We start from the raw sequence: 21,171 nt of genomic DNA, 5'->3' as shown, positions 1-21,171 counted from the left end.
GACAACAAATGTCTTACAGGATTTCGACTTCGTAAAGAAGACGTTCGTGTTCTGGCATACACTGATAATGTTGCTGTTGTATGCTCCAATTACGAAACCATTTTGGAAGATGTTAGAAAAGTTAAAGCTTTCAGCGAAGCAAGTGGAAGTGCGATCCCTTGGGGAAAGTGCTTAGGACTTTGGCATGGTGAATATTCTCGGACAACGAGTTTCCCTGGAAATGTATCGTCAGTGGACAACAACTACGCCTGGGTATTAGGGTGCCTTTCTTGAAATTTGCGATGACAGTAAACCTTGTAGGCGAAATAAGGTTGCATAATTGAGAGAGAAAAAAAAAAAAAAACACAGCAGGATGTGGTGTATTGAACCTTTCAATCTTTAAACATGCCACAGTTTGCCATCTTTTCTTGGTCAACAAGCAATGGTACAGGATGCAGGTGGCACACTGCTCCCATCTAAATGCGCAAAATTTGAATAGAGTGTTTGCAGTGTTTGTATGGGTTTCCTCTTGGGAAAGGACAAGTCGAGGCAACGTGTTTCGGAGCGCACGCGCTGTAGGTCTTGGTTTATTCCACTTATTTGGGCGACAGTTATTTGATGTTGACTGACTTTTTATTTAGGTATGCTAAGGAACCCTTTTTACGTGTCGTTGTTCAGTCGAGACTGGGGCAGACTGTGATCTGAATTCATTGTTCATCCCATTGAATTCAAGGAGCTATTCGTGGGAATTTGAGTGAAATTGTACCAGCTCGCAGTATTTTTGCATACACGTTTTTCATTCGGTTAACTTAGTCATGTAACAAAAAAAAAACATAAAAGTGATACATGTGACTCTTTGTTCTCTCCACCATTGTATAAGACCATATACGATTAGGGCCCCGACCAAGATGTTCTAAAACTATAGTTAAAAAATAAGCATCGGTCCTGCACCAAAAAAAAAATGTTTTTTTTTTTTTTTTTATTCAGACTACATAGCGGAACTTTATCTTTTAAAGCGTCGTTGCAAGAGAAGCCAGGTAAAACGAGTGAAAGAAGATAGATTACACGGTATGAAAGAGCACTGAACAAGGATAGAGAGGGGAGGCCTCAGTTCATTTGTTTCGCTTGTTGCAAGAGAAAGGAAGTTTTGTCCCATGGGGAGTCTGCTGTTTGTTGTGTAAAAAGGATGAAACCATTGAGAATGTGTTTCTTGGACTGCTAGGCTGCAAGTTTCTTCTGATATGTCATCCATTGAGCTCTAAAGAAATATTTTCCGCTGGCTTTGGCCCTGCATAGTATATTAAGAAGTGGGATGGCGGCACGTTACGCAGATCTTCACGCACGGCCAATAAAAGAATACCTTACCAAAGTCATTGCAAGGTATTTTGAGGTTATCAAAGTTGTGTATCCAAATCTGACTGGTTCCAGCACACTGAAATATTAAAGACATTGAAAGAATTTTAGACATGTTACCTTAGTCAAATGCGGCTGAGGTTTCTCCTGTAAATGTTGTATGTTTTGAGCGCAGTAAAAAAAAAAAAAAATGTGGACAGGAAGGCTCTCCGCTGTGATATCACGTCTCTAGGTAGGGTTTTTAACAATCGCTCCGGTTTCTCACTCTCACCATGGATGAGGTGCGTGCCGATCCGAGATGGCCAACCGCATGCGTCATTCTGAGTCTGATCGCCCAGCATGTATCACTCGCCGAGAAGCAACAGCGAAGAGAAAGCTTGACCAGCTCAAGGCAGAGACCTATGGCTATAACAAAGCTTACTGTATGATAACTAACTTTAACCGAGATAACCTCCGCAATGTTTTGAGTCAGCGGAGCTTTATCATGAACTTTAGCATTTGGCGGGCAGTTTACGCACTACCTAACAACATCTTTAATTAAATACCACCAGGACGTGCTGACATTCAAGTACTGGTTTGCAAATGTTTTCAGGAAGTGTTACACCCGCGTAGAAGAAATCGTTTTCGTAATAGCTGTCGCACGTCATATCCCACATTTTTTTTTTTCGAGATGGCAACGCGTACCACATATTTACAACGAGCTTCTTTGTTCTTGTTTTTTTTTTTCTGACAAATACGACGGTTCGGCATAACTGACCCGTAATGCAGTGCAGGTACATGCGCAGCTCCCAACTACTCTCTGCAGAAGCCGCAGCCTCACTTTGCTGTCGTCGGCGCTGACAGGCACTGGTCGAGTTCTATGGGCGTAGTCCGGCAGCTTTCTCCGCTGTCAGTGTCCAGGCCCGGGACACGAAGACTGTTACTCCGCCCCATCCCCCCCATCCCCATCTCCCCCTCCACACAAACTCTCTCTCTCTCTCTCTCTCTCTCTCTCTCTCTCTCTCTCTCTCTCTCTCTCTCTCTTTATTTTGTCTCCGGAAGCCCGGCTTCGATGGGCGTGGTCGTTCCTGTTCCCGAAACCACGCGCCTAGCGTCAGCTTCCAGCGCTCAGGACGCGCGTGTCTTTATATACTTCGGTGCTGTGCTATCCCCAATATAAAATTTGCATACTATGGCTCTCGCAAACGATGCCGCAGTGACTGTCTGATCTGCAAGCACAGAAGAGTCCCGCCTGTTGCTCTCGTTGAGAAAACCTAGTCTTCGCCGGAAGGCTGCGTATTTTTCGATAAAAGGCGTCGCGCAGAAAAGCATAGGAAAGGAAAGAGGGAAGGAATTAAGTGGCGATGATGCACTGCTCCGAGTTTTCCCTTTTATCAGTGGATCATCAAATGGCCCGTAATTCAGCCTCATGGAAAATAGAATTAATATTGGCACTCGCCTGTCATTTTCATAGCAGAATTATTTTCATGAGATGAAATACATCCCAATGGAGCACAAAGCCATTTCCTCTCCGCCGCGAGATCGACCTAGAGGTGGCGCCACCGCCGCCCCGGTGGTGTGGATCGGCAGCCGGTGGCGCTCGCAGAAACGCACGCGGCGTATATCTGTTTCCGAGTTTACGGCTCCATTGCATTAGCGTTTTACTGTTTAAAGTTTTCCAATATTGTAGAAAGAAAAACCGTGGATTTCGCCAATGCAGCAAAAAAAAAAAAAAAAAGAATGTGTGGATTTTAGGACAAAGCGCGCAACTACCGTCTTTTAGATTTACTGGTATCGCTTTGCAAGCTTTTTACGTTGTACGTCGCTCTCAGGCATTTTACTTGGGCCTGAACATAGCATATATTATCGCCTTTTCAACAGCGTGCGCGTGTCTTATACGAGTGAGACAGGCAAATTTAGTGTCAAGCCCACGGAGATACAAGGTTCGTGCTCTGACCGGCAGTGCTTTAGAATGAATCGAGGCAGCCTGGTTCAATATATCGTACTTGACTCGAGGATTAAGCAGGTTAAATTTAGCACTGACAGCGTACTGCCCGGCGGGTTGCCTTAGAACTCTGGATGGACGACCAGGCGCAAGTATTCCCCCAAAGTGAGGTTAAGCCAACACTGTACAGGAAACCTCGCCGCACAGGAAAGCTGACTGCTCACGTGTAGAATGGTGAGTGTATGAGTTTGTTGAGCTCACAACAAGGCGGATGCTTCTTTCGGCAAATATGCTTGTGCTGTTGACTGTGAAATGACTCTAAATAATTTCGTGAAAGCGAGGGAAGTATAAGGAGTTTCTGATGTCTTTGATGCTTATAAATGGTAAATTAATAGTGTAATTTTTTTTCAATGACAATTAATTTCACCATGTGACAGAACTTTTACACACTTGACGAAATTTAGGACTATCAGCGATTAATTTTCAGTAACGCTAAGTGCAAGCTACGAATGAGTAGCTACGAAGACAACGTAAAAACTGCGCTTGGTCGCTGTCATGTTCTGGCAAAGAAGTTTGAAGGCTTATGATTTCTTTATCATTTTAATTATTATTGAGCAGTGACTTGTGGCAGCTTTGTCGTTTACTTCCAAAACACGTACCGGATATAAAACTATCCTGAAAGAAATGAGTTAACCTTATCATATGACTACAAATGTGTATTTATTCCCGAACTAAACACCAGGGGTTAAGCCCGTATGAAGCTACTTTACTCTGCTTGTCACAAACAACCAGTTTGCTCGAAAGACAGCAAAGACGAATAAAGGTTCTAATGATTCTAATGGGCTACCAGTGCACATTGATCTACGTTTATTATGTAATATTTAGAGTAGCAGGTGCTGCGAAAATTTGTTTCTTAAACGTTCGAGCATTTCTCTAAAGCGAAATATGCTCATTGCCATACACAATAGAACAAAAAATGAAATGCATACATGGGTTCAACGCGCCATTCGACGTCGGTTATATGACGGATGATGTAGGGCGGGCCTCGGTGTCGTTGACCACGTTGGATTGTTTAACGTGCAGTCAAATCCCCCAGCCCAGGAGCGCCTTTCGAAACGGTCGGGATCGAACTCAGCCGTCGAGCGCACCACCACTGAAACACCGCGACAGAGGTTTAACAGCCACACACACCAAAAATTACTCTGAAAATTACTCTATCGTGGATACGGAAGGCACAGAGTGGCTTGTTCAAACTGGATTTTGCTATGCAGTGGTCTGCGGTCGCATGTTTCAGTAGTTGCAGTATTCCGAACAGAAACGGCAATATACGTTTTTTGAGCGTTTTCATTAAGTTGTATTGACGGCAGCAACCTGTTTTGCTTTTACACGGCGCCTAACGACAGCAGCGCTTCGTTTGAGACATCGCTTGTCAAATAATCTCAAGCGCCGAAGACCGCGACTGATGATTTCCTTTGCAGCGTGACATACTCGATATGGACAAGTATATTTTGTTTTGTTTTTAATGGAGCGTGGGGTATTCATATTTCTCTTCATATTTCTTTTGCAAGAGGCAGTTAGGAACCGCGAAACAAGCAAAAAGCACTTTTGTACACGCCGCACGCGCGCACGTAAATCACTGCGGGCTGGCACGCGACGCGAACACGCATCCACACTAGGTAGGGTTCGCCATTATGCCGCTAGGTGGCGACTCTGCTTGATCTCGAGGCCAATATCTTGGCAACTAGGCTTATCGTGCACTAGCTGTAGATTCAATTTCTGCTGCCCATGGTACTCGCCTTCCTTCGTAATCCAATCCGTCACCGTAGGAAACATCAATTATTTGCCGTATCCATTTTTTATTGCTCTTCATTTCAGCTTAGATACCCTTAAATCTCATCTGTTCTCTCGCCCACGTTGCTCTGCACCATGCATGACAGCAATTGAATTACAGAAATGAAGTTACTTTTCCCGGCAATTTGTAATACAATGAATTACTTTCCCAGTCTAGTAATTAGGAATGTAGAATTACTTTATGGTAGTAATTTCGCAGCAAAAGCAATTCATTACTTTTGAAATTACTTTTACTTATATGCACAAATGCTCTTTTAGTATAGAACACTGTAGAGTGCCGCGAAAGCAAAAAAGATGTGCAGCAAGCCTGGGCTAGCGTAACTTATTGCAAGAAAGAGAGAGAGTTGAGTGCAACCCTTTGTCTGACACCTGCGGTCTCATGTGTATCCGGTCCCTCATTGGTAGTGGCAACCATTCCCCGTGCCTCAAGGAGGAAAATATGCGGTGTCAAGGGGCCGCCGAAGGAACAGATGGTGCAAGACGGCCGAATTTCATAACTTTTGTTGAGAGCGTGCAGTGGTTGCTTCGTTTAGAGTGCGGCCACAGGGGGAGGGATGAGCGGCGAGAGGGAAGCAGGCGAGAAGGTTCAAGGCGTGAACATTACTGAACGTAAGATGCCGTGGTAGATTCCGGGGGCCATGGAAGCGATCAATAATCTAGTTTATTCGGGGGTTAATATCGTCGGAGACACCTCCGCGAAATCAAGATGCTGGGTTCGCCGCTCGTTTTTTTTTCTCGAGCGCAACGAAAGTGACGATCATTCGACCATGCTTCTGTTTCTTTTTCCTGTTTTTTTTTTTTCTGCGGTTCTCTTGAACTCATAGTGGTACGTGCTGCACGAAAAGAGAGAGAACACATAGTTGTCTGAGATGGAATTTCGCTGGAAGACGCAAAGAATATGTGCTTCGTGTCTTGAGAGAAGATTTTTTTTTTTTGCTTACTAGGTTTATGTTTTGTAGTGATGAAGCCTAGAAAGTAATTTAAAGGTAATTGCATTACTCAGCAGAAGTAATTTCAATATAACCTCATTTCGTTTCGGGAGTAGTGACTGGTAATGTAATTTATATCGGCGATTTTCAGCAAAGTAATTGGTTGTGTAATTTAGTTCCTTTCAAAAGTAACTTTGCCATGTTGTTCTGTACTATCCTCTATCGACTAATCTAATATCTAATAAATAATTCATTTCATAATGATTAATTTATATTAGACTGCACTGTCGGGCGCAGCAACAACGTCCGCTTTCACCTCGCTTTGAGTTATCCGATCCGCGCATGTCTGAATTGACGATAAAGGCGGGGACACATGTCCGAAAAGCCCGCCGGGGTGGCGCAGTGGGTACGGCGCTCGACTACTGTTCCCAAGGACGCGGGATCGAATCCCGGCCTCGGCGGCAGCATTTCGATGGAGGCGAAAAGCAAGGCGCCCGTGTGCTGTGCGTTGTCAGTGCACGTTAAAGAACCCCAGGTGGTCGAAATTTCCGGAGTCCTCCACTACGGCGTCTCTCATAGCCTGAGTTGCTTTGGGACGTTAAACCCCACAAACCAAACCAAACATGTCCGAAAAGCGAGTGAGATCCGCTCCGGCTCACCGCGTCCGGACGAGTCTGATCCGGCAAACCGGCGCTCGCCGCCGGTGTCCAACCGGGTAGATGTATCCGGCAGTCCGCATGCGAAGCCTGGCGAAGCGACGCTCCGGCGGGTGGTTGCAGCCAATGCGAGCACGAACAGCGGCGACGTCACGGTGACGTAGAGGGCTGTGCGGTGGAGCGCCTCTCGGCTCCACCGTCGACTCCGAGGCGCTGCCGAGCGGACGACGCGGACGCGCCGGCCGCTGGCATCTGAAAAACCCTTCAGTATTGTTTCTTCCTGTAGATAAAAAGTCACCAAATACAGCACTGTCAACTACAAGTGAATTGTGAAGATCGCCGACCAATACTGAAGTGCTGCTACGAGTGATAGCTGCGACACAAGCGAGTTTGTTCGCACAACCACTGCTGCTGCCCAGTCGTTCGCCAAACGTCTGCTCGCTCCGCTGCCGAATGCGCCGCTCAAATCGAGCTTATATTCATTCTATTATAAGATGGCTTTCTCAGTACGCTGGTGATAAAATTCGAACCTTTATTACACCGCCGGCCCGTTTCGAAGCGCGGTCCGCTGCCTCTTCGGTACACCGGCTAGGCCTAGCGACGACTAGGGCAAGCACGAATCGGTGGAATTCGTCGCCCAGCGCGTCCGCGGGTGGCATCGTTGCCGAAAGCTTCGTACGTGTGCAGACATGCTGTTGTTGCACGAGTACAGTAGACAATCCTTCTGATAACATCGCTGTTTTGTCATTTCTTGTACGAGCGTGAATTCATGTGAAGTTTATCAAGCCAAGCAGTCCCGTCTCCGCTGCGCGGACACCGGCTGTGGGCGGAGCTTGAGGGAGCTCGCCCGCCGGTCGCGCGGTGCTGCATGTGTCCCGGCTGTCACTGCGGCGGCAGTTCGCATGCGGCGTTCGCTGCGGCATGCCGGTCAAGCTTTCGCACATGTGTCTCCTGCTTAAAAGGCTTAATGTGCCCGTTTTTGTTTTCTGAAACACTTTTATTAGTCTCCATAAGTAGACGGACATACATTACTATGCCATGTACTGTATGATCGTCTATCCATTCAGCAGCCCATTCATCACGAAAATCTATGCCCGTCTAAAGTAGAAACTACGTGGCCTGTAAATGACGTACTGGACTACGGTCATTCTACAAGAGGACCGAAACCTTCAATTCGGAGCACATCTCTTCTCTCTGTGTCTGTGGCTCTGTTACAAAAAGGGAGGGTGAGCATGACGAAAAGCCTTCTCATTCTCCCATAGAATTGTTTTTTTTTTACTTATGTAAATGAGCAGTAGTATAGTTTGGTTGCAGATTAATTCAGCTTGACCATGTCCAATCCGAAAGCCAACGAAGCAGATATTCAACAGCGGGATATCGCTAACCAGGCTACAGACAAGGTACTTTAAAGTGACGGCTGCCCCTATTTTTTTTTAAGTAAGCTGTTTGCGGCAAGTAATACAAAATAAGCGAATCATGTTAACCAGTAGACTTGTTATCTTAGTTGCCATGGCTTGTCTCTTTACTACCATAGTTGGCCATCTGGTTGCATTTGGAGGCTTTACCTGCTCGTTTGTTTCCTTTCTCTGCAACTTACGATACAGATAATCAGCACTTGTATGCTGAAGTCCCGGCGCGGTGGTTAATTGGTTTCAGCAATCTGCTGCTAATCCCGAGGACACTGGTTCGATCCCGACCGCGGCGTCCGTTTTTCGCTGGACGTGAAAAGCAAGGCGCCCATGTACTGTGCTACGTCAGATCACGGTAAAGAGACCCAGGTAGATGAGATTCCCGTGGTCCTTTACCACGGCGTCTCTTATAACTTAACGTTTTGGCATTAAACATTTTTAAACCGCATTTGTATGCTGAAAATAACGGTACGACAGATATCTCCGTGTGAGCCAGTTTTTTCTCCAAATGTTCTTACTGTAAAAAATATGGCGACAGCATAGCTCGGCTAAGCCCGATTATGCTATCGAAAACTTTGCTGTGTTTGGTTACGATTTATTGCTAAGGCTGGCTGGATTGATATAGGCCTGAACTTAGCTCACAGAGTGGAACTTTGATTACGCATGCTTAGACAGAATTTGCTGTGGTTTAACTCCTCCACGGCTCGCTCGGGGGTAGAGATCTCGGGCCAGAAGATGCGCAGCTTCGTTGCCAGGGAATGACTCATATGCTGGTATCCATATTATGGATATGCTTCTAGTAATGGGATTTGGGAGAATTTTTTGGTTTCCTCGAAATCCGTCCTTTTGCGAAGTTCCAGACAGCCGTATTGCTGTCGCTGATTGCAGTTTTGGCCTGTGTGTTAGTGCATGCGAGCGCTATTGCGACCTCCAGCTGTGCGAATGTCGCGGGTGCGTGTTGAGGCCACAATTTTAGGTGCACCTTCATTTACTACTATCGAGACGGCTGCTCCGTGTCGTCGGCAGGATGAGTCTACATAAGAAGCTTCCTCGACTGCTTTGTGTTTCATTCTTTTAGCGATGACTTTGGCTCTGTGTTCTCTGCGTTCTTTGTTGCAGTCTGGGTGCATGTTTCGAGGTAAAAGTGGTACCAGTATGTGTTCCCTTATGTGGGGCGGGATAGATGTTTTCGTCTGTGGGCCTCTGTCTGATTGAAGTCTGACCCTGTCTAGGATGGTCTCTGTCTGATTTAGTCTTTCCAGTTGAGCGATTTTGACTGCTTAAGTGAGCTCTTGCCATGTACTATGAATTCCCATTTTATCCAGCTTCTCTGTTGACGTGGATATAGGGATGCCTAGTGCGCAATTGGCGCATTTTTGAATTATAACGTCGATTCTTTCATGCTCTATCTTTGTTAGATTCAGAAAAGGTTTGGCATAGCATATGCGAGTGATGATGCAGGCCTGTGTCATTTTGAGTAGACTGCGCTCCTTGAGACTATGTCTTCAGAGCGCTACTCTGCTGAATATGTCCGTAACTTCGGTTTCGTAGTTCTCTAACTTCCTGATGGTGTTTGTGTTCTGCCCTATTGCTTGGAGGACCATCGACCTTTTCGACATTTATCTTTATGTTTGTTTTATTTTTCTTACTTTTGGGGTTGTAGATGAATAGTTCTGACTTTTGCGGTGAGCAGGATAGACCGCATTCCGCCACGTAATCAAACACCTTATTTGCGGCAGCCTGGAGTTTGTTCTCTATCTGTGCGTCGCTACCTTTATCCAGCGGTTTATGTCATCTGCGTACATGCCAAGTTTCAAGTCCGGTATTTGCTTTATTTGTGGTGGTAGCCCCCTCATAGCAATGTTAAATAGAAAGGGAGATAAGACAGAGCCTTGTGGCATTCCCTTGCTACCCAAAGGGACTGTGGGTGATTTGGCGCTTTGAAAGTTCATGGTGACGTCTCTGTGAGGAAATATTTGATACAGATAGAGGTTCTGATTCCACCCCAATCTCTTGGAGACCTTCGAACACTGCCTTATGCTTGGCACTACCGAAGACTTTGGTTAGGTCTAGTCCAAGAATAGTCTTTGTATCCGAAGATTCATGTGTTATTATATCGTATCTAAGTCTGAGCATCCCGTCCTGAGTGCTTAGTTCCGGCCTGAAGCCCACCATTTCGTGTGGCCAGAGGTTCTCTCGCTCCATGTGTTTGGTAAGTTTCGTCTGAATAACGTGTTCCATTAGCTTTCCTACGCACCAAGTCAGCTATATGGGTTGTAGGTTTTCTAGATTTAGCGGCTTCCCCGGTTTGGTTATGAGGACTACACTGCCATTTTTGCATGACCGCGGTAGTTGTCCAGTCTCCCATACCTTATTCATGTATTCTGTCAGGGCTGTGATTGACTCGTCATCTAGATTTCTGATAATCGTATTCGTGATTTTGTCTGGTCCTGGGGCTGATCTTGTTTTTAATCCAGTAATCTCAGCTCGGACTTCAGCCCTAGTGATGGGGGCGGGGCGTCTACGTCTAGGTTTGGGTTTCCCCTCATATGCTGATAGCGTTTCGGTTTTCGTTTGTCCGATGTGGATTTCGATTAATTTACTCAACAATTGTTCGTCCGAGAATTCGAAGGCATGCTTAACTTTAGTTTGATTTAGGTTGGTTTGTATCTCAGATTTCACCGGATCGAGCATGTGTCGTAGAATGGTCCTTGTTTTGGACCGGCTCATGCCTTGTTCCATTTCATCACATCTGCTACTGCAGTTCAGTTCATTTAGTTTGATGGCGTATGTCTCTATCTCTTTATTATGCCGAGCTAGTTCCCTTCTAATATTACGGTCCCATCTTTTTGTTTTTAGGCTTTTCTCTAAGTCTTGTTTCTTGTTCCACATGTTTAGGGGTTTGCTATCGATACTGGGCGGTGCATCTTCGTCTTCTAGTGTGACTGTTGCTTTCTCCGCGCGTTTCTTTAGCGTTTAATGTCCACTTGTCGATATCGTCGATTTTCTCAATACCCTCCGTCTCTCGTATTTGTCTAAATTTTTCCCATTCCGTGATTTTGAGTTGTTTGGGTCTTCTAGTTTTGATTCCTTTTTCTAGTGTGAATGCGATAATGAAGTGGTCGCACCTAGGCTTCGCTCTGTGTTTTTCCAGCCCTCTGTAGTTACACTGTTACTTATGGTCAGCTCGGGGGTGGTGTCCCTGCTGATGCTATTACCAGTACGTGTGAGTGCATTTGTATCCGGGTGTAGGGTGAGCCCTAGGGTTTGCATATCTTCCCATAATTGTCTGCCCTTAGGATCCTGTCGATCATAACACCCTTCCTGATGGGGTCCATAAAGTCACCCGCTATGATCAGCGGGTTATTTCCTGCGATCTTTAGGGCTTTCCGGAATAGAGCTTGAAACACATATCATCAGTGGGAGAAAAGATCGAAAGAGTATCTTTGAATATGTACAGCACTCCGAAGCAAAGACCACTTGGGGATCTTTACCGTGCACTGACATCGCACAGCGTACACCCTTACAAAAATGAGCATTGACAAAGAGTTGACAGACTGTGGACAACTTGTGGAGTCAACAGTGTAAACGAAATGGATGTTTACATTTAGTCAACAGCGTAGTTGTTGACTAACATTTGTATAAAGTTCGTTAGCCATGTTCTGACCAAACTAAATACATATAGTTGTTGACTAACATGTGTGTTAATTTTGTTAGCTATGGGTTAACTGGCTGAACATATACGGATGATCTTCAAATATTCACAGGGAGACCTCAGTTCATAGCTTGACTCCGTTAGCTTCTTTTCTTGCTAGTGATTTTGCTTTTGATCCCTTTAGTGCTTTTGTCTGCTGATGAGTATGCTTCCATGTTAATTTCATTTAACCTTTCTGGCACAAATAACCAAAAGCGTGCAGCAAATAATAACAGATGTTTGTGTTTTCTCGCATTTTACTTACTCAAAAAATAATAGAATCAGATGTAATTCAATAGCCTGTAAGCTAGTAATTGTCGTTTATTACGCTGAGAAAACAAATGGAGCTCCCGAGGAGACGGCTCTATATTACTCACGCATACGCCGTTTCGCGCCGCCTAGCGCAAAAAATTACGATCACTGAATTGACGTATACGATATGTCTCCGATATGTCTCATCATGACAAATCGTTTGGTACCACTCCCGTTTGTTTACGGCTACCCGTTCCAGAGTTATGTCCCCATTAGTAAGCATCCCAAATCAAAATTGGATTCGTCTGAGGGGTTTCGGCGATCCAGGATTCGTTTGTCTACCTTTTATTTAAAAGTAGTTTTATTTGTATACCACAAACTATAGGGTTATATTTTCAAACCAAACTTAGTCTACAACTATTCCGGGTAATGTGGTTCGTGTGGTGGGAGTCAGTCTGCACTATAAGCGGAACGCATTCACTGATATTTGCGGAGTGCGTAAGCCTGTGATACCTGTAGCCTACCGCGTCACGAAGTAATCCTATTGTCGATTATATGTTGTTATGGCAGTGCAGTCTGTGGTTCTGTGAAGCACTTTGTGTTTATGTTCAAACAATGGCACATTATTGCAATAAATTTTCTTCGAAATAAAAAAGATAAGTGATCGGACCTGTCTCACATAAATTGAAACATTTGCAGATATGTAACTTGGTTACTACTACACAATAGCTGCAATCGGCAATTTGGATGCTTATAAAGCAAAGTTGACATTTTGTGCGCGGTCAACAACTATGATACAACTCTCCAACTCGCATTTTGTGTGCATTCATCAACTATGATACACCTTGTAAACTCCGCAATAGCAGCACACTCAGTCAACAACATCAATACATCCAGTCAACAATTCGAAGTGCCACTATTTGATAGGTGTCGACCGGATATCAACAACATTTGTATATCCGTTTTGTGAGACATTTATTGATTGACTTTACGTAAGTAAACAACTGAAACACATACTTTACACACTCATTTTTGTAAGGGCTGTAGATAATGAATGAACTATCCATGTACTGTCTTTAATTTTGTATGGCCAACCTATTGACAAAGCTGCCGGAAAAGTGATAAGAGGCCATAAATTTATAGTCTGTCGATTTAACTGACAAAAGTGCATATAGAATGTACGGACTGTCTACATTTTTGTAAGGGAATCGCCAGTGACATTTACGTTTTAAATCAGTACCGCATTGCTTTTTTAAATCCCAGAACGTCAACGCAAAGCTTCTTGGTAAAAAAAAAAAGATAAAGAAAATAAAGAGCTAAGTGGCAATATTAATCTTCGCCTCGTGACTCGCCGTTGAGCGGGTCAAGACGAACTCTCCAGCAGCTGTTCATCTCACTTTCGCAGCCTCTGAAGTGGTGCTCGAGCGGCGCTTCGAGAGCTCCGACTGCCACCGACCCTGGATCGAGAGCCGTCTGGTCCGAGTGGACGCCGACGAGGTGCCGCAAGTGGACTTTGAGATCTCCGTGAGTCAAAAAGCGTTCACTCCAGTCCCTTCACGCGGCTTTCAAGCAAATTCGGAAGGAGCCTATGTACAGTCTTCTTAATGCACTTCACAGTAATGGTGTCCTTACTCCTTCCGGAAATATATTTGTAATCACTTCCCTTGTGGCGGTTCCGACGCGCCAGGAAGTCCGCACATTCCCAACTGATTTCATGCTCAGTGTCAACGTATGCGCGGCTGCCAAGGTACTCGAATTGGCCCTTGCGGGTGGGCATGCACCTCGAACCAAAAGTGTCTGTTCTAGATGCGTCCTGTACGCCCGTAGACAGCATGCTCTCACTCGTGCATCGACTTGTGCCCTATTAACTCGGCGTTTGGTCTCAAGTAGTGCTGTGCCATTTAGCCTTTCGTCGAATACCACACAAATCGGACTGAAGCAACTCTCATATAGCCGACGCATAGTCATTTACTAGCGGTAAGACAATGGTGTCCTTGATCTTCAATGTCATTTACTAAATTAATAGAGCCAGGATACGGCGTCTGAGGTGACTATAATTTCTTTATTCGTGCCAGATGCTAGTTTTATATACGCTAGTTATTTATGTAACAGGCTTGTGGCACGGCCGTTAGTCGCACTTAATTCGTTGTAAGTTGGCAGATATTAAAAAAGCGCGTCCTTTTATACTTGGGAAGTGCGCCTTGTTTTCACCGCATGTTTGTGGGAAAATGCTTGTTTCTTACTGTAGGCCACCACAATAAAAAAAAAAAAAAGAAAAGCTGTCAGTAACGCAAGTATTCAGCGTTCTCTGGCGTTCTCTGGACTTTAGGGACTAAAGTAGTGAAAGGCGAAATCCTGAGTGCCACATTCTGGTACGCAACTGGTACTAATCAGTAATTAATTATTTATAAAAATAATGTAATTAGTCGTTGACTAGGTAATTACTAAACTGATTAGTTAAGTAAATAGTTATTATTCAAACAGTTATCCAATGAATTGCTTTAATGAGTCATCAATTAGCAATTAATTACTCATTAATTCGTCATTAATTAGTAATTGATCATTGATTGACATATTACCATATAAGGCACTCATTCGCGCACGTGATGGTGCCCTGTGATTGGTCGAGACCCCTATGACGTCATCTCGCCTCGGCCAAACACAGCCGCCGCAAAAGCGGGACCAATTTTGTCCACAACAGCATGAGCCATTAAAGGCTTTCGCCTTAATAAATCGAGGGGATCCTTCTTTAATGATATGGAGCAGTATCATTAAAGGCCTATGTCTGGCGCTGCAATTTCCTTGCGGATCCTCGTTCGCGTTCATGCGCAACTCCCTTAAATCCCGCAACGCATAGTTGTTGGTGCAGTCATCTCACTCATTTGCAACAAGTGGTATAAGCTACCACATTTTGCATATTAGAGACCACGCGACATAGATGTAAAACTCTGCTTTAACCAAGCCATATGAACATACCTGTGTGACCTATAGGGTAGGTCCCGGAGGCTACGGTTCCATCTCACCTCGAGTGGGCAGTTGCTTCCAACTTGACCATGGGGACGTGGTTAGTAACGTCACACAGCACACCGACCAATTAGTTCCCAGTAATGTCACCTGCTGACTACTAGCTGTCATAGGCATGCTCGCGATGTTTCATTTTATGGAGGCAGTTAATTGATCTTAATTATGAAATGTAAGAAAATTAGACGCGGAATCGCTGCTGCAGATTTCTGTCATTGCAGTGGGGCGTGCTCGTGGCCTCGTTTTATTTTTGGTGCCCACAGTACGTGGAGATTGATTCTAACGCCAACGATTCCTGTCGCGCCATGTGATCGGCATATCTGTCAGCTTCCAGCGCACGCTAAGACTCGACTATCACAAATGCATGCTCTCAAGACTTCACACAGCGCTCGGAGATGTCACCTGCCATTTGCCAGAGCACCTGCCTACCCGGCCATGCCATGTTACCTTGTCACGCCACCAACCTCCCGACTAATTACTGAATATCATGACAGCATCGAATCTCTGCTCATGAACTGTAAAGCTATCGTCCTTTATGGAAAGTCGAGAGAGATCAAATACAACTGGTTTGTAAGTTGCAAGCAGGTAATATAGGCAAAGTGTTCACAATTTTTACTTCGGCTGCCCAGCACAGCTAGCGATATCGAGTTAGTAAGCGCTCTTGCTGGCTGCCGTAGAAGGACCGCAACTCAGCTGTATAGCTCGCTGCTGGAAACGCCCAATTCACTTCGAGTAAACAATTAACAAACACGCACGCGCATTATACAACAAACGCGCCGCAGTGGAAGATTTACACCCATGGCGGCCAGGGCCGCGTATAAAAATAATTTACCGAGAACACTCCTACTATATGTAAAAGCTAACGAAGGCTGCAATATGCCGTTGCGTTACCGGTCGACTGCGCCTATATGTCAGCTTCCACGACGACAGCAACATTTGGGTTGGATGTGCTCCAACCTTCGCCGCCATCACTGAGAAGAGAAACAACGCCCTCTTTTATTATAGAACCGCCGCGCAAATTCAGAAAGTGTTTACCCGACAACAGAAGGATAACCTTCCTAAGCCTACTCGCTCATTTTGAAAGCACCCACCTCCGAACGCTATCATGTTATAGGGCCAGCAGGCTTACTTTGACAGTGACGGCTGTATTAGAAAAACTTCAGAAAAGGGGCAATGACAGTCTTCTAGTAGAAAAATTAGTGGTCTAATTGCACTACGCCTAGGTTATTCTACTGCAGGAGTTCATGCATGCTCACTCATTCCCTGTTGCCATGAACGAGGTGCGGTTCCCGGGGAAACTTACTCTTAACTGCCCTTGTGCTCTGTACTGTCACACAGGACAGCACGTGGCAAGTGAAGTAAGACACGCATATAGTTCATGTTGGTTACACCGACGTGACGTGCGAAGATGTAATAAACGCAAGATGCACTTCTATAGTGGCGGCTTAAGATTGGCTCAAATATTGCGCCTTTTTCCTTAGACGATCGCGCTGTCTGCCCTCATCCATGGTCTGTGTTCTTGCCTGTCGCTTCCGAAGGCGATCGCGTTCTGGGCGACATAGCGTTTTCAGCAATCGACAGCAGTACTCGTGGAAGGTTCCACCGATGGCGACTCCATATGTGAGGTCATAACATCTTAGCAACGCAGTGGGCAGTTGCCGAGTGAGATATTCAAAATGAAAATGATTGTTCAAGCACGAGCGCCGGGTCAGCTGGGTAGAGAAATTGCGGCAGCCAGTGCAGGCGCGTTCCCTGGTCTAAATAAAAATAGCGAATTTTCTGCCACCTCGCGGATAAGTGGCGCCATCTGCCTCCACCACCGCGACTCTTCTTTGGATGTATGTGTATTGCGTGGCGGCGACAATCCTTACCGTCGGGAAGCACGCGCTAGAAACTCTACAATATTAACAATCCAGTGCCTTCGAAACGTCGTTATTGTAGATAGTAATTAAAGAAACTGTTTGCAGTTAGTCCTGCTTCACTTATTTAAAGGAATACTTACAACAATAATGCACTAGAATTTTTTAACTCCTCAGAGCCTCACTAGGGTGCCTAGCCTTGGTGGGCGGAACCATGACGGCCAATGGGAGTTGAAAATTTAACCGTTAAATGCATTCTTGCATTAATACCCCTTTGTGCCGCGAGAGGTAAAATTTGGTGAAATGAGAAGTCTCACAGTTTCGTAGAATTTTAGGAGCTGAACGCTGTGTATTTTTTTTTTTAGTTGAATTGAGAAATTCGCTGGTTATGGCATGGAACACAAGTTCCTAAGAAAACGGACTCGCCACCGCTGTAGTGTGACACCTATAGCGTCTCTTCGCCTCCTCCCCTCATGTGGGCAAAAAAAAAAGATATATGCTTATTGAACCGTATCTGGCCTCGTGACTGAGGCAAGCCTCAAAATGGAGCGGATCTAGAGCGTTAAGGGTGCTCTCTGGCCAATGGTAACACGAGGATAAATGCCTGTTTTGACGAACATTTTTCACGGAACAGAAAAACATTCCAGTGGCCGCAACTTATACACGAAGTCCGCAGCCGTGTGGCACTAGACGTGCAGCGTTGCGTTCGTGCTCTATCTTCTGGGAAGTGTTCGCGGCTTCTTTCAGCGCCAAACACAAATCAGAGCGGCGTCATCGGCCATCAACGTCTCGCTCGGTCACCTAACGGGAGAGACCCCACTAATGCGCAGTGTCGTCGCCGTCGCGACGAGCAAGGTCTCGTGTTGCGCGGATTTCCTGCCGCCGTCATCGTCGCCAGCACCTCGAGCGAGAGAGGAAAGGGAGTCAACGCGACGTGCCTGGTGCGCCGCGGGAAGGCTCCCGGTCTGGTTTAGGGAGAGCTAGGGTCTGCGGGGCGCACTCCTCGTCCCACCGACCGCTCTTCGCTACCGCACACGCGTGTACCGTTCTTATAGTACACGCTGTCCGGACAGCGTAGTCCGCGATGCCGTTGACGTATGGCCGCACTTAGGGCGGCCCGCGTGAGCTCGCGGCGTGTCGTACGAGGTGGTCGCTTCCAAAGCCGTGTACCGCCGGCCGAGGCACTAATTTTTCCTGTTCCTTCTCCTCCCTTCGGCGACGAGGCTTTCGTCGCTGAGAGCGGAGGCGCGGGTATAAATCTCGTGGCCGTGTCGTCGAGGTGTTCTGCCTAGAGAGGAAGAGAGAGGGATGGTGGGCGAGAGGCGGCAAGGAAGAGGCAGATGTGCAGAAAGGGAGCGCCGCCGAGATGGATGCGCGATCCGAAGGGGATCTTGTTCGCCGATCGGTTATAATCGTAATACATGGGCCGAGCGGTGTGCCGAAGAACAGGATGCGAGCGCCTGGCGAGGCGGTGTAGGTTGTCCCGGAGCCACCCATTTCCCTCACCCCTACGCGCTTTTGCGGTGGGTGGCAGCTCGCCGGATATCTGTCTGACCTCACGCATGCGGAGATGCGGCTGCCGCGCCGCCGACGTGAGAGCACGGACGTGTCTGCTTTGATATACCTAGAAGTTCACGGTGCTTAGTGCGGAACGCTAAACACGAATGAATGCGCGAGGCATTGATGTAGCCAATACGCCATCCGCAATGAGCACAAAGCTATGGCCGTATATAAATAGACGAAGACTAATCGAAGAAATCAGTCAGCATGTCCATGGGGCAACATCTGAGAATTCCTGCCCCACGGACCACCGCTCTAGTAAAGCGGACTCGAGAATGGACCTCGTCGTGCGGTGTTCCGGACTAAGGATACCTACCATGCAACGGGGTGTTCAAACTCTCAAACTCTCTTTCTGGGCAAATAAACGTGTTCACCACCACCATGTTCGTCTGTCAGTGTTCAAACAAAATAAATGAAGTTGCTCTAAGATAACCAGTATTCGTGCAAATCAGTGTAGAGTCTGTGGCGTGAGAACTGGGGGTGTCTTTTTACTGCAGGGTGGAACTATGTAGGCATATTCTCAGTGAAGTATAAATGTGGTCCGCTTAAGCAAACACTGCGAAGGCAGTGCATATAATTATAAAATAACTCGGCAGCATTAAAGGTCCTGTTCCAAGGAGAGTCAGAAATCATCCAGGTGTTATCACAGCCACATCAATTCACGCGTGTGGCACAAAATGTGAAATAAGCCGTACCATTGCAGGAGCGTCCCCTTTGAAACGGGGTGGTAGCAGTTGCTATCGAGCTCATTTTTCTCCCTATATCTTAATTATTGTTTTAGATTGGTTAACTATACCATAATTATATTTATTTAATTTTGGTTTCTACATTACTAACCCTATGTCACTTTTCTGCTTTTAAGTCACCAATCTTCCAGTCGTTTTTTGCTAGCTTCCACCGCAAGGTTTATTCACCCGGGTATCTCTAAACCCCAGAGCTTCAGGAAGAGTGACTGCTTTTGCATCGACTTCCGGATGGATACCATTACAGGCGAGTATATTATAGTCAATTTGGTCAAGACGACAGTATGGTTCTCTGAGCAGCGTCACCTGGCGACAGATAGCGGTAATATTGTATAAATTAATAACAGCGCATTTATAGCTGGCCGTACTCGCGGCTTCAGTGGCGCAATTTCACGAGAACGTGTAAAAAATCACAGGCATTCAAGAAAAAGAAAAGTTCAGTGGCGCAATGGATTAACACTACACACCTGAGCATTGAGCGTATGAAACAACAGTTCGAATCCTGTAATCCCACTATTTTTTTTTTCTTTTAAATCTCAACATTAAATTAAACTACTAAGTTCTCGCCTGGGGTGTGGTCCCCTTTAGGTTTTATTATTTTTGTTTTTAATTCTTAATAGCCGCAAAACCAGCCGTGAACAGAGCCTCGAAGTGACGACATGACAACGGTAGCACTATTCAATTACCATTTTAGATTGCGTTCACAGACACCCCTCAGTAACAATGGCCGTTAAGAAACAAATTATGATCATTATCATCAACAGCAGCAGCCGGATTATACCCACTGCATAGCGAAGGCCTCTCAATATTCCTCCAATTAACCCGATCCTGTGCCAACTGCATCCACTTGAGCTCTGCGAACTTCTTAACCTTATTTGCCCACATTACAATCTGCCGCCCCCTGCTATGCTTCCCCTCCCCTTGGTGTCCAATTTGTTACCCTAAGAGACCATCGGCTATCCTCTCTTTGCACTCCCTGCTCGTGCCCAATTATTCTTCTTGATTTCCAATAGAATGTCATTAACTCGAGTTATTCTCTGACCCACTCTGCACGCTTGCTATCTCTTAACGTTACCCCTACCATTTCTGTTCCACAGCTCTCCTCGTTGTCCTCAGCTTAAGTAGAACCGTTTTCGTTGGCATCGACATTTCAGCCCATAGGTGAGTTCAGGTAGAAAGCAACTTTTATATACTTTCTACTTGAGCAGTACCAAGTATACAAGTAAAAAAAAAAAATACCCCTTTAAATCGTCGAAGAGAAATGGATTATTCCTTTTTTCCTACGGCTTTATCAGTCGTGAAAGAAAGCTTGAAAAGGCAATCTAATACGTGACGATCCTTCCTGGAAAAAACTGCTGAAATTCGCTTGCTTCTTACAGTGCTGAATAGCCCGATGACGTCAGAAGCGGCAAATATCGCTGAAAATGGCAAGGCGGAAATGAACTCCTAAAGGAATCTCTACAATATATGGCACTTAATATGTTTTTGAAGTTTGTCACGCTGCATTCATTATTTGACGTTTCAGTATCACAACATCCGCTTTGAAGTAGGTCAAGAGTGAACGTCCGCGCTCGCGCTTGCTCGCCAGCGTAGGTGGATGACGGAGGGGTGCATGGGGACATTTTAGATGCAGATGTGCTAACTTAGTAGCTCACGGCTATTCATCCGCATTTATCTCGCTTTTAGAAAAGAATCGAACATTCAAAATATTCGGACCTGGCAAACAGATGTCTTGCTAGGCGAACTGCAGTGGGCTGCGGTGGGCCTCGTGATTAGGTAGTCTATATGTATTTGCTTATGCAAGATCGAATAATCATGTACGGACCTGCCGTTATGCATTTTTAAGCTGGTGAGGTTTACACAACCAGTTATCTTTTTCTTCTCTTCTTTTTTTTCTCTTCTTTGCTTTACTTTGGCACGGAATGACTTCCCGGAAATGAG

General features: G+C 45.7%; 1 protein-coding gene across 1 annotated transcript in view; it reads left to right on the top strand.

Annotated features, from left to right (window-relative positions):
- Nucleotides 1-21,171, top strand: part of LOC146200116 (uncharacterized) — a 428,914-nt gene that overhangs the window by 342,523 nt on the left and 65,220 nt on the right. Inside the window, exon 5 of the mRNA XM_084592274.1 lies at nt 13,453-13,571. Within this exon, the coding sequence (XP_084448400.1) occupies nt 13,453-13,571 (119 nt within the window). The remainder of the gene's footprint in view (nt 1-13,452; nt 13,572-21,171) is intronic.

This window comes from Amblyomma maculatum, chromosome 2 (assembly GCF_055883805.1).
Source record: "Amblyomma maculatum isolate TAMU_Amacu chromosome 2, ASM5588380v1, whole genome shotgun sequence".
Classification (NCBI taxonomy): domain Eukaryota; kingdom Metazoa; phylum Arthropoda; class Arachnida; order Ixodida; family Ixodidae; genus Amblyomma; species Amblyomma maculatum.
This window is presented reverse-complemented; position numbering and strand designations above follow the sequence as displayed.